The following is a 14,330-nucleotide window of genomic DNA, read 5'->3' on the forward strand; positions in this document are numbered from 1 at the left end:
AAGTGGTTGAGGCAGGTACACTAGCAACATTTAAAAAGCATTTGGATGGGTACACGGATGGGAAGGGTTTAGAAGGATATGGAGCAAATGCGGGTAATTGGAACTAGCTGAATGCATATCATGGTCAGTGTGGACCAGCTTGGGCCAAAGGACCAGTTTACATGCTGTATTACTCTATGAGTCTATGTGTTCTTTGAATCTTTTGTTTGAAGACTAATAAAACTGAAACATTTTAACACAAATAATAACAAAATAAAGACACTCTTAGCTAAACACAATGTTGGTGGCATTATTAACTCAGCTCAAGGTTCATAAAATCTAAAATGTACGTGTATTAGCATCAGAACATTAACATCAGATGCCTACTTTTCGAATATTTTAAAGATCTCGTGAAATTTAACAAATTTAAGTTTCAACCAATTTGGCAACAAATTCATTTTTGTAATAATTTCATGCTTTAATTTTTATAAGCATTTCTGAACTGAAACTATTCCATGTAACATTTACGCAGTGAAATTCTGCCACATAAACAATATTACTGTTTTTGTTAAAGTAACTAACAAAGGAACTTTATTTGCCACTAACATTGCCCAGTTTAATTTCTGTCATTTTGAACCTCATTCATAACACCAACTTTATTGTATTAAACAGCATTTATCTCTTGCATTTTATATGTTAAATATAATATAATTTCTAAATTTTCAGTGATGGAAGCTATTTACTCTGTAATTCCAAGACGCTGTCTCAGGTGTGCTGCAGTTTTTTCCATCTGTTGTATATCCCATGTCAACTGCCGTTTGTTCGACTGAACTTTGTTCAATTGACAATATAAACGCTTAAGTATGGCTTCACACCTTTTGTTCTGCACCTGAAAAAATTATTTTTTTTAGACTGACCCAGAACAAGATGAAATAATTAAACGTGTATATCTTCCAAACTCTTGAGAAGTCTGTTAACTGACAAATGACATACATGTGAAGTACTGTTATAAAGTACAGGAATAATTAGATCAAAGCAAAGGATTTAGAAAGAGTTGGAACAAAGATGTAAATACGAGGGACAGGGATGAGACATATGGGGGAAATGGAGAGAGAAAGGGATGAAGGATGGAGCAAGAAGAGTAACAGAGTGAGAAAAGGGAGCTAGAGGCAAGGAGAGGGAGGGTCAAAGCAGGAGAGGCACAGGCTGATATGGTATGGTAAAAATGAGGTAAGATATAGGCTAGTAGAGACAGCAGGCAGAAAATCAGAATGGTGCAGGTTGAACGAATGGAGGGAGACAGAAAATGAGCAAGGAGAAGAAACCGACGGAGTGGACAAAAGGCAGAAAGCATGCAACGGAAGAAAAGGGTAAGTGATGGTGTTGTAGCTACACGTGGCTGAGCGTAACATAAAATGCCGCTTACTTTTTTTAAACTACACAAAATAGTTGAAGAAAACTGCAGCTGATGCAGTATTTCATATAGCTCAAATCATGGCCTTCACAGACAGATAAAAAAACCTCAGGGAATCTCAATAGAGTCTTACTAAGATGGGGTTAGAACACAGACAGTAAGATTCCTCTTTTCTGATAAGGTTAGCTCAGATGGAAATTGTCAGATTCAAAATTTCCTATTTTAATATGGAATAGAAAGGGAAAGCTTAACCCAGTTTAGATGAGGACTTTTAAATAATTCTAATTACATATTAGAGTAGATAGACATATTTGCACAATACTAGTTTTAATGTATTAGACAAAGAGAAATTTAATTAGATTTCTGTAGGCAGTCAGCCTTTGATGCAGCGAATACTTTTGACAAATACCATTGGTAAACCTTGATTAAAAAGCCTTGTAGCAGCTAATTTGAAGTTTGTTACTTTGTAAAGATTAGGAGAAAGTTCTGATCCCACAACAATGAAGGCTTTTTCGGTAATTGTCACCACATATTAAATATATGGGTATGTTAAAATTATAAATGCAACCAACAAACTAACATTAAAGGGATTTAACTGAATTTCCTTTAAATAAATAGCTATAGGCAACAGAGAGAAGTTTTCACTCCACCAGCAGGGAGATCAAAACAACAAAAAAAAGGCAATCATGTAAAAGAGTGCCAAATGACAAATAACATAGCAAGAGGGGTGAAACAATTATGAAACATGGTCATTACGACCTTGAGAGAATAAACAATCATAGCTTCATAACCTAACAAACAGCCTAAAGAACAAGAGAAGAATGACAGAGAAAAATGATAAGGCAAGGCTGAGAAAGAACCTTAAAGAATCCAAATAAGCTTCTTGCAACTACTTGATAAATCTGTAAGAGCGATGAATTTCATTCCTAAAGATCAAATTTGAATAGGTGCTACCTCATTTAGTAAACAGAATTAGTATGAAAAGTATTTAAAGTAATAACAATGTTCATCCTGGTATTAAACTTCTGTTTTAAACCATCTCATAGCATGCAAATTGAAGAAACTATAAATGACAGAGAGACTGTTTATTTGACATTTTAAAGTCAAGTGAAAAGGGAGCTGCTCCTGAAATTGTCAGATTTGTACCATTAGATGTAATTACGTACAACTTTATAAGTAACTTTATGTTAGAGATGATATAATAAACTTTATAATAATTGGTAGAAATTAACATCCTTTCTAATCTTCTGTACTAAGGTTAGTGAAGAATATAAGTTACAAAACAAAATTTGAAAAGTCATTAGTAATAAGCAAGTATACAATGCTACTGGCAAATTTCTGGGAAGGGGCATAGTAGTAAGTATTGGAATGTGCAAGTATTTAAGGCAAGGTGATAGGGGATCTGGCAAATATCACAAGTTGCTGGGAGGTCCTAGGGTTGGCCACAAAGTTATCCATCACTAACTGTGTATTCATAGGATTGGATGCGTAGGTCAGAGGGGAAGTGGCAAACACTGATGTCAATGTTGCATGTAACCATTGTGATGTGGTATGTATAAAAACTCCATATTTTATTGGGAAAGGTAGTGTCCTAGAGACCTCTTCCATGCTGCATTGGTAAAGAACTCTGAATAAGGACTGATTTGTGCTGCTGAACACAGGACTCCTCTTTGAAAACCATTTCCAATAGATGGGAAGATGGAAAATGTGTGAAAAGGGTAAAAGATGGTAGGGGGAAGGAGGAATAGAAATGACAGACGGACAGCGGATAAGAATAGGAGAAGGGAGGAAGAGGGCAGAAGGTGAGGAAGATAGTGAGGAGGGAACTAAGTGAAAACGTGTGAAGAGGAGTGTTACAGAATGGTAGGTGGTTGTAGATATTGTAAATGTGACAGAAACTGGGAAAAAGGATGAGAAGGACATATTGTAACTTTGGTGGGGTTAGATGAGAAAAAAAAGCTCGGGAACTCTGATGTTTAGATTAAGGCCCACCACAAAGGCTCTCTTTAGGAGTGGGAATCAATAGCATATTGTCTGCTTCAGTAGGGCCTGGGAGCCATAAGTCACCAAGGCTTTAGGCAGAAAGGCAGAGAAGGAAAATAATCTCGCAAAAGCCATTGATTTCTACCTCAAGAAAAACAGCAGACCAGTAAGCTCTGGGATGAATTAGTAGTCAGAGTTACAAGGTTATATGTATACCTGGTGCTCTTGTGGCACAGTGGTAGTATCCCTATCTCTGAACCAGGAGGCTCAGGCTCAAGTCCCATTTGCTCCAGAGATGTGAAAAAAATCCCTGAAGGGCTGATTAGAAAATAACTGTGCATTCCTCGATTCTTGTCCACAACCCCCAATCTCTCAACATCTAAATCTGTCAAAACTTACAGCTCCCCATGACTAAATCAAACATTAAAAAAACTGAGATAAAATCGGGTTCAGTAATGCATTTCTAGAGACTGTGCAGTCAAAGTGCCAAAATGGAGGCATGAAGGACAGGGGCACATTTTAGATATGAATTAATAAATGAGTGCACAGACCATGTGTTCACTGGCACTATGCAGGGTATGCAGGTAATGACATCAAGTCATATATCTGTATTGTTTCAGGGTTTCTTCAAAGAGATGAATCTTCAGCAGGTCACAAGATTAAACACTTGTGGCTTCTGTTTCTGGAGGTAAATTTATTTTACTGACAAACTTAAAGTTTTGGAAACGGGTTTTGACGATTAAAGACTTTAAAATTTGCATCTTCTTAAAGCAAAGATGGTATAGCCTTAGTGTTGCTTCTGTCTGTAGTTTTCAATGTTTTCTTGCAGCCTGCCTAAGTCTTTTCTGTGTTTTTAGGGCAAAACCTGTCAGGCTTAATTTGTTTTAGCCAAGTGTGAATTTGTGTCAAGTAGTTGTTCACAGTGAGGCTTAGCCCATTTTCTCAACCTATCTTACCAAACATGTCTCATTAATGAGCTATTTTGCTCTTAAAAGGCACCCTTCCCATCCAGTTCCAGCTCTACCTTACCACGTGTTGTTCTCAGAACAATTCACAACTGCTGGGATATCCTGGAATTAACTGGCATCCTTGTCCCCATTACTATCTTTAAACACTCATTGTGCACCTGGGCAACCACTGCTAATCCAGACCTGCCCTGTACAATACCTAACATCTACCTTGGTCATTACTGATAGGGGTAAATTGTTGACCCGCTTTGTGGGCAGATACCTGGAGGTCCTGTGGGATAGGACGGTGCACAGGTGGGACTTCCTCTTCTCCCAGGACCAGCAGGGGAAGCCACAACACTAGGGTTTGGCAACCTGGTCTGAGGTTGCCTCTCAGGTCAGAGCAGCCTCAGTTTACTGGAGGAGACCCCAGCTTCTCAATTTCACCAGCATAAATGTCACCATCTTGCCACCAATATCCCCCATGCACTCTATCTATTGCACCTAACTCTCAACAAGGATCATGCTCTACGACTCTATTTTCTGCACCATCTTCTCTCACTTGCTGTCACTTACTCCAACTCTATCTGGTAAGATAGCGGTGGCGTACAATACTCCGGCTGGGGCTCCTCTGTTCCACCCTTTCTTTTGTTTTCCCTCTCATCTCTCTGTTCTCTCAGCCTCAGTCACCTGACTCCTGCCTCTGACTCCCAACCTCTGACGTGGGGTTGGTGGAGGCATCAGTGGCTGGAGTGGGGACACCAGTGACCAGTGTGGAGCAGGGCAGCAGTGGCCCAGTGACAGTGTGGCAGCAGCCAGCAGTCAGACCATGTGGAGGCCCTCTGTCTTCGTCAGCTGAGGAGAGTCTCTGGAGAGAGACTGTGATATTTGTCTTTTTAACATTGATTCTTGTTTTTTCTGACGTATGGTCATACTGTGTACAGCTGGAATGTAACTTTTTTTTCTTCATTTCTCTATTCTGTAACTAACGGTTGTACTGCTGAACCCAAGATGGCAAAGTGGCAACTTATAAACTTTTCATTATACTCACTTGAGTACATGACAATAAAGCTAATTCAATTCAATGTCACTGTGTGCTCTTTGAGCTGCCTAGTCTAATTGCTTGGGATGCCTCTACATCTACACCAACAGTCACTGCTGTGCTATCCAATTTCATCTCCTGTACTACCTGCCTTATTCTTACTAGCCCAAGAGGACAGAAAGAATCATGCTGGGTGGTGGGCTGTCCGGCAATGAGCTCCACACCCCTTATGTAGACAGCATCCTTACTTTGATCGCCTACTGTGGCTGACTGACTGTATTCTATTGTTCTTGGACAGATATCGGGGTTTGCCCTTTACTTTGCACCAGGGCCCCCACAATAAAGGCTATCCTCTGCAACTTGCCTGAGGTCTGCTGACAACCATGTCAAGTTTCTTGCCTACGTTTAGGAACCAAATGGCACATCTTGACAACACTAATATGAGCTGGGTAGCTCTGGCTAAGGGGGCATAGTGCACAAAGACAAGGCACTGCAAGACAAATGCTGTGGACATCCAGATAGGCTCAGAGTAAGTGAGAGTCAAGGCAGTGAGTGAAAAGCCTGCAGGTGCATGAGTTAGATATGTTCCTGAACACACAGTATCTTTGCTGCAGCATTAAAATTATAGTTGCCACTACAGTCCGAGAAACAGCATTAAAATACATAAGCATCCTCTGTGGATTCTAGATGATTCATGAGGTTTGAGAGGCTAGCATGCATCAGATCTCATTGTCTGTGGACATGGAGTGCCTGTGGCTGGTGTCGATGAAGCATGCCATGAAATGTTGGTGTCTGGTGTCCAACATAAAGGCCCTTCAGAGTATGCAGCAAACTGAACAAACTAGGTATGCACTCTGATTTCCACGTTGAGATAACCTAATGTCCAGCTTATTTGGCATGTTTTGTAAGCGAGGAAGCTACTATTAGTGAGACAAGTTAAAAGGGATTTACCAGGCAATAAACACCCCTAAATGGCACTCACCGTTGCCGAACAAGAAATTCACCACACTGCTTGTCAAATCATAAGATGTATTGCAAAATGTTCCTGACATTGAGCTAAGTCTCAAAGTCTCACATAATTATGCGGCAAATCTCACCATAACCATGCTGTTTAGACACTCAAAAAATTCTACCCATAGTTCTCAGGCAATTCTGGTCACATGGACAATACTGCTAAATATAACTAGAGTGGTTTAGAAGACCAAAGTCAGCACTACACAACAGAAGATACCTGGTGGTTTTGCTCTGTTATTCTGTAGATAGCTAGCCTCTTTAGCTTTCTTTTGTGAAACAGTAATCATTGATGCAAGAAATGTAGAGATCTATTGATTGTGTTTGAGGTGGACTTCGCATTTTGGCAGGTATGGATTCCATATTGATATTTGGATTGGAATGTCCATTTTAGGAGAGATTCCCACTCATGTGATTGAACAAAAATTTTCTGGGGGTTTGAGATAGTCTATGCACTATTAAGCAAAGTTTTCCTCACAGGAGGCAGCCATTTCAACCATTCGTTGATGCATATTTTAAAATATAAAAGTCACTTTCAGTTCCAGGTGTGAAGCTGGGAATTTGGTGAATGAGGGAATCCAATGAAGAGGGGGAAGAGGTCCTTTGTTCTTTTTCTAATTTGTTCCCCTTCAGAAGAGTGGGAGTTAAAAAAATGGCATGAGCAAGAAAAAAGGGCTAGAGGGAGTTATATCCGTAAAATGCCCCACTGCACTTGGAGAAAAATAGAAAGTGACATCAAAGCGAAGCAGGTAAGTGATTAGTTGGTAGGTACTTTACTATTTTGCTCAGCCTTCTCCTAAAGTTCAGGAACTGTATTAGTAATTGTAAAATTATATTAATAAGGTTTACTCACAGTAATAAAACTTGAGTGATGGGTTTATTAATTGCAAATTAATTAATAAAATTGAAGATATCACATAATAAAAGTGGCCAAACAGCCGATGTGTTTTCTAACTACAGCATGTTGGAACTCCTGCACGCCAATGTAACTTAGGGCAAATATGTCAGCAATAAGCTTCTGCAACTTGAGGAGCTTGTCTCAGAGTTTATGAGTTGCTGGCTGAGCTACTTTTTGACTAGATGAGTGTGACCACAGATCAGGTGAAAGGGTTCAAAAATAGCAAAACAACAGAACTAAAGCCTCTTTATTTGAATGGATACAACACTGATACTAAAACCAATGAATTGACAACACAAAAATAAATATTAATGTATAATCTGGTTTCAATACAGAGAATGTGGCTACATGATGAGAAAGACTGGGACCAGATGGTCTATCTGGTTTCATTTCTTTGTCGGCACTTCACAGGATTTAATACAACTAAGTGGCTTGTTAGGCCATTTCAGAGGGCAGTTGAGAATCGACCACATTACTGGAGTCACATGCGTGCCAGATAACATGAGGATGACAGATATCCTTCTCTGAAGGATATTAGTGAGCCAGATAAGCTTTTCTGTCAATTGATAATCTCATAATTAGATATTCTTAATTGCAAGATTTTTATTTTATGGAATACAAATTCTGCCATCTGCTGTGGCGTGACTCAAACTCTGGTCCCCCAGAACACTAGCTGAGTTTCTAGATTAATAGTCAACTGATAATACCATCACCTCCCCTTCACCATCTTCTCTGTCTTTTGATAATATCATGGTTGAACTGATTATAACCTCAAATCCACATTCAAGCCTAGCCTGAAAACCTAACACCACTTTTCTTACCAAGAATTTATCCAACTTGGCCTTAAAAAATTCAAAGACTTTGCTTCCACACTTTTATACAAAAGAGTTCCAAAGTCTTACAACCCTCTGAAAGAAAAAAATTCATCTCTACTCAGCTTTAAATGTGTGACCACTCATTTTTAAACAGTGACCTCCTACTTCTAGATTTTTTAATTACAGGAAACATACACTCCACATCTTACCTGTCAAGACTATTTAGGATCTCACATATTTCAATCAAGTTGCTTCCAACTCTTCTAAACTCCAGCAGGTACAAGTCTAACTCATCAATCTTTCCTTACAAGACTGTCTGCCTTTTCCAGATAAAATCTTAATTAATTCTCACTCTAGAACTAAAGTCAAGTCTCTTCACTACACCAATTCTATCCTTAATTAACAGAACTACACTATCCATATTTTCCCAGCTTCCTGTTTTTTTGAAATATCATGTATCTGTGATACTCAGTCTTTAGTAGTTCCAGGCCATCTCCATACATGCCCTGTACACAAAAAGCAGACAAATCCAACCCAGCCAATTACTGCCCAATCAGTATACCTTCAATCAGTAAAGTGATGTCAAGCAGCAACCTGCTTGGCAATAACTTGTTGGCTAACGCCAGTTTGGGTAACTCCATGATTGGATTTGGGTGAGCTCCTGACCTCACTCCAGCATGGGTGCAAACACTGACAATTATCTTGAATACAAGAGGTTAGGTGAAATTGATAGCCCTTGACATCAAGGCAGCATTCAACTGTGTGGCATGAAAGAGGCCTATCAAAATTTGAATCAAGGGAAATCAGGAGGCAAACTCTCCACTCGTAGTCATAATTGGTGCATAAGAATTGGTCATGGTTGTTGAAGGTCTGACATCTTAATTCCAGAACATCTCAGCTGGAGTTCCTCGGGGTTGTCCTAGGCAGAATTATCTTTGCTGCTTCATCAATTACATTCCTTCCATCATAAGGTCTGAAGTGGGGACAATGACTGATGATTGCACAATGTTCAGCAGCATTCATGACTCCTCAGATATAGAAGCATTCCATGTTCAAATGCAGGATGATCTGGACATTATCCAGGCTTGGGCTGACAAGTGGAAACTAATATTTGCACTACACAACTGGCAGGCAACAACTATCTCCAGCAAGAGATGATCTAATGTCAACACCCCTTGACATTCAACAGTGTTACCATCACGGAGTCTCCCACTATCAACACCCTGGGGTTATGTTGACCAGAAACTCAACTGGACTCGCCTGTTCACTTTTACAAAGCACCATGTTAGGAGTGTGATGGGATACTCTCTTATTGTCTGGATGGGTGCAGATCCAACAACACTCAAAATGCCTGACACCATACAGGACAAAGCAGTCGACTTGATTGGTACCACATCCACAAACTTCCATTCCCTCCAGCACCAATGCTCATGAGTAGTAGTGTGTACTATCTACAAGATGCACTGCAGAAATCCACCAAAGATCCTTAGCACCTTCCAAACACATGACCACTTCCATCTGGAAGGACAGAGCAGCAGATACATGAAAACACTATCACCTACAAGTTCTCTTCTAAGCCACTCACCATCCTGACTTGGAAATATATCGCTGTTACTTCGCTATCACTGGATGAAAATGCTTCAATTCTCTTCCCAAGAGCATTGTGGGTTTGTGGGCTCACTAAGTCTGTACTGTGTGAGAAAATGGTAGAAATGGGGAGTAAGTGATTCTCCCGATATTAAAAAGGAAAAGAGTAATTAAAGTGTACATTGGTTCTCTAGAGAGTGAGTCTGAGGAATTAGTGATGTAAAGTAAGGAAAGTCAGATGAATTGAGCAGAAATAAAAGTGAATCAGAATATGAAAAGACGTGAGGTACGTAAAACAATTAAAATTACTAGTGGAAGTGTACTGAGAAGATTATCAGCAATAAAATTGGATAGGTTACCTTTATCCTAGCATGTTAATGTGTTTGCTGAAATAACAGATGCCATTGATTTTACATTTCCAAAATTCACTTAATTCTGCAAAGGTTCATTTGATCGATACCTGGGATGGACAGGTTATCTTATGAGGAAATGTTGGGCAGACTAGGCATTTGGTTGGCAAGATTGAACGGTTATGCTGTTGAGACATAGAAGATCCTGACAGGTTGTGACAAGGTAGTTGAAGAGGGGCTGAATGGCCCATTCCTTTGCTAATTTGTATGTTTTCACTGGTTACGACCCATAGCTGTACATACCCTTAACTTCAAGATGAGATTCTTTGCTACCCCCAACCACCAGTGTGACTTTAAGAGACTAACAACTGCATACAGGTTTGTTGCTGGTTTATTTCTTCCAGTAGCTGCAGCAATTCTAGATGCTTGAACAAGGTGTTGGAAAAGGGCTGTGGACGAAGGGCACAAAGATTCTTAGCAGGAGGCCAAATCTACAGGAAATGTTTAGTATGCTGATTTATTGACAAGAACAGATTGCATGAGTGCTGTGATGACTGCGAAGTCTTTTATACAATGGTATTTTCAGCCATGTTGCAGTAATTTGAGGTTCAATGCAGCAAGCTGAGATTACATGATAGGAGTCAGAGTGCAACTGCAGGTTGAAGATGAGATCACCAACCTCAGAAGCAGAGAGTTGCTAGCTTTAGGGAGAGTGGTGCAGTGATAGTGTTCCTACCTCTGAGCCAGGTTCAAGTCCTGCCTGTTCCAGCGGTATGTCATAAATAATACCTCTGAACAAGTTGCTTAGAAAATTTAGAATGAACTTGCAGCATGATATTAAACCTAGACCAATCACGCATTAGCTCAACAGGAGCTTCTATTGACTTTGGCAATATGCCTACCCACTTCTGCAGCTTTAAATAAGTTAGTAGCTAAGAAGTTAAAAATGTGGTCACTGCAACAACCATGGGTCAAACAAAACCACATGGCCAAGTGGATTACAGCCACTGCTGTTAGATGTTGCACAGGGCTATAGCAGCGTCTCTGAAATGTATAGTTCCCTGTGCTCTGCTCCTCATTTTATTCCAGGCATGTGACTCAAGGAGTATAGACCCTCTGATGAAGGGTCTAGGCCCGAAACATCAGCTTTTGTGCTCCTGAGATGCTGCTTGGCCTGCTGTGTTCATCCAGCCTCACATTTTATCATCTTGACTCAAGGAGTATAATCGCTATTGGCTGGGGAAAGCTTATGGGCAGTCCCCCGATGGATGGTTCACTAAGAGATCCAACAATAGTTTCTTGGAACTCCAAAGCCTGGCGCTCTTTCAGCTCTGTTTATTTAACCAGACTACTGCCATTAGGATAGCATTCATCTTCAGCTCTGAGCTTTCTCAGGGTGCATAGGGAGAATAATGTTCAAAGAAACAATCTCCAAAGTTCCCTGTGAAAATGCAAACAATGTAAAAGTGACAACTGGTTCAGCAAATAGATACCAATGATTTGAGATTTTACAGGGAATATCTACCACTTCTTATCACTGTTTGAAGCTGTTCCGTCCAATACTGCCGAATGGGTCTAGTCCTGCCCAGTATTTCCATTCTGACAAGTTAAAATGAAGTTTAGAGTCTGCTGTAGACTGCTGTTTGCTTCAGGTAAATCCCTTGGTCACCCTTCAAATTTCTGTTCTAACACAGGGATAGGTACAAAATGAGTACAGCAGTAAATTGATCACTGTGATTTTGAAGTCACTCTTTACTCACTTCCACCAGCAGAGGGAAAACAGTATAACATTTCTAATTAAAAGAATAAATCATACTGCCAATGTATTGTTAAAGCCTTTTACTTGATAAAGTTATCTGCCGCGAAATAAACTTTACATGGAATTTGTGATTTCTGATGGAGTGATAGAGATATACAGTATGGAAACAGAGCCTTCAGTACAACTTGTCCACGCCAACCAGATACCTGAGGTTAATCTAGTCCCATTTGCCAGCATTTGGTCTATATGTCTATAAACCCTTTCTAATCATATACCCATCCAGATGCCTATTAAATGTTGTAATTGTACAAACCTCCTCTGCGTGAAAAGGTTGCCCCTTAGATCCCTTTTAAATCTTTCCTCTCTCATCTAAACCTATGCCCTCTAGTTACCCTGGGGAAAAAACCTCAGCTCTTTACCATTTCCATGTGCCTCATGATTTGTAAACCCTTATAAGGTCACCCCTCAGCCTCTGATGCTCTAGAGAAAATAACCCCTGCCTATTCGGCCTCTCCCTATAGCTCAAACCCTCCAACCCTTGAAACATCCTTGCAAATCTTCTCTGAACCCTTTCAAGTTTCACAAAATCCTTCCTATAGCAGGGAGACCAGAATTAAATGCAGTATTTCAAAAGTATCCTACCAACGTCCTGCACAGCTGCACCATGACGTCCCAACAATTATACTTAATGCACTGACCAATAAAGGCAGGCATACCAAATACCTTCTTCACTCTCCTATCTACCTGTGACTCCACTTTCAAGGAACTATTAACCTGCCCTCCAAGGTCTCTTTGTTCAGCAACCCCTCCCAGGATCTTACCATTCAGAGTTTAAGTCCTGCCCTGATTCACCTCTCCAAAATGCAGTACCTCACTTTTATCTAAATTAAACTCCATCTGCCACTCCTCGGTCTGTTAGCCCATCTGATCAAGATCCTGTTGTACTTCTAGGTAACCTTCTTCACTGTCCACTACATCTCTAATTTTGGTGTTATCTGCAAACTTACTAACTATACCTCCTGTGTTCACATCCAAATCATTTATATAAATAACAAATTACAGCGGACCTAGCACTGATACCTGAGGCACACTGCTGGTCCTAGGCCTCCAGTTTGAAAAGCAACCCTCCACCACCACCCTTTGTTTTTTACCTTTGAGCCAGTTCTGTATCCAAATGGCTACTTCTCCCTGTATTCCGTGTGAATGTTGCATTTTGAATTTTGTCCCCCCCAAGACAGACAGGTATTTCACAATAAAACATTTACAAGGTATGTGTGCTATACAACAATTATAAATTCTGGTCTTTTTCTTTCTTTTTATTAAATCTGAATTTTTAACATAATTTCTAGTTTTCTTCCCACCACCTGTTGGCAAACCTTATCATTCATGTTATGTTTTACACTGATTACGGGGACACTGCTCAAACAATAACAAATATTTTCATGTGGGTGTTGATTAAATATCCAATTAAATAGAGTCCCTGTAGTATGGGAACAGGCAATTCAGCCCAACAGGTCCAAATCACCCCTCAAAACAGAATTCCACCCACACCCATTCCCCACGTGTAACTCACCTAACCTAACATCCCTGGACACTATGGGCAATTTAGCATGGCCAGTCCACCTACCCTGCACTTCTTTGGACTGTGGGAAGAAATTGCACACCCAGAGGAAACCCATGTAAATACAAGGAGAATCTGCAAACTCCACACAGTCACCTGAGGGTGGAATTGAACCTGGGTTCCTGGCACTGTGAGGCAGCAATGCTAACCATTGAGCCACTGTACCATCCTAAATATGGGAAGATTGAAGCTAATATTTTGGTCTCCACTCCAAGTACCATTCCACAGCTTTCACCATCATTTCTCTCCTTCCCTGGGACGAAACAAGTCAGTTTGTTACCCTGGAGTCACATTTGACCTGTGATAAACTTCTGACCACATATTATCACATCATCAAGACAACCTATTTCCACCTCTGTAACACTATTCGACTTCACTTTTTGGTTCATCTGCCAAATCCCTCAGTTATTCCATTATCACCTGTATATTTGACTATTTCAATTTACAGCTTGTTAATTTCCCACCTCACTCTTTGCAAACTTTGATTATTCAAAATCCTTATCATGCGTCAAGTCCTGTTCACTAACCTTCATCAATATCCAATAAGGCTACACTTTGATAACAGAATTCATTTTTTTGTCTCAATCCATGACATAGTTCTTATGTCTGATAACCCCACTAAGCCTTTCAATTTGAGATGTCTGTGCCTATCTAATTTTGATCTCTTCATTAATTTCCATTTAGCATAGCTAGATGTGCCTTCAGCTAACTTGTTCCTAAGCTTTAGGATTTCTGGCCTTCATCTCTCCTTCACTCTACCTCATTTTTTTTTCTTTAAGACATTCCTTAAAAATGATCTTTATGACCAAATCTTTGGTTACCTGACTGAATATCTTTTTTTGTGGCTCAAAGACATATTTTGTTTTATAAGGCGCATGCAAAGGAACTCAGGACATCTTATTATATTACAAGGTGTTATATAAA

At 39.9% G+C, this 14,330-nt stretch overlaps 1 protein-coding gene across 1 annotated transcript in view; it reads right to left on the bottom strand.

Annotated features, from left to right (window-relative positions):
• Positions 1-718: 718 nt before the first annotated feature.
• Positions 719-14,330, bottom strand: part of LOC125456801 (coiled-coil domain-containing protein 122-like) — a 48,346-nt gene continuing 34,734 nt past the window's right edge. The window contains exon 5 of the mRNA XM_048540208.1: positions 719-868. Within this exon, the coding sequence (XP_048396165.1) occupies positions 719-868 (150 nt within the window). The remainder of the gene's footprint in view (positions 869-14,330) is intronic.

The sequence above is a fragment of the Stegostoma tigrinum genome, chromosome 12 (assembly GCF_030684315.1).
Source record: "Stegostoma tigrinum isolate sSteTig4 chromosome 12, sSteTig4.hap1, whole genome shotgun sequence".
Classification (NCBI taxonomy): domain Eukaryota; kingdom Metazoa; phylum Chordata; class Chondrichthyes; order Orectolobiformes; family Stegostomatidae; genus Stegostoma; species Stegostoma tigrinum.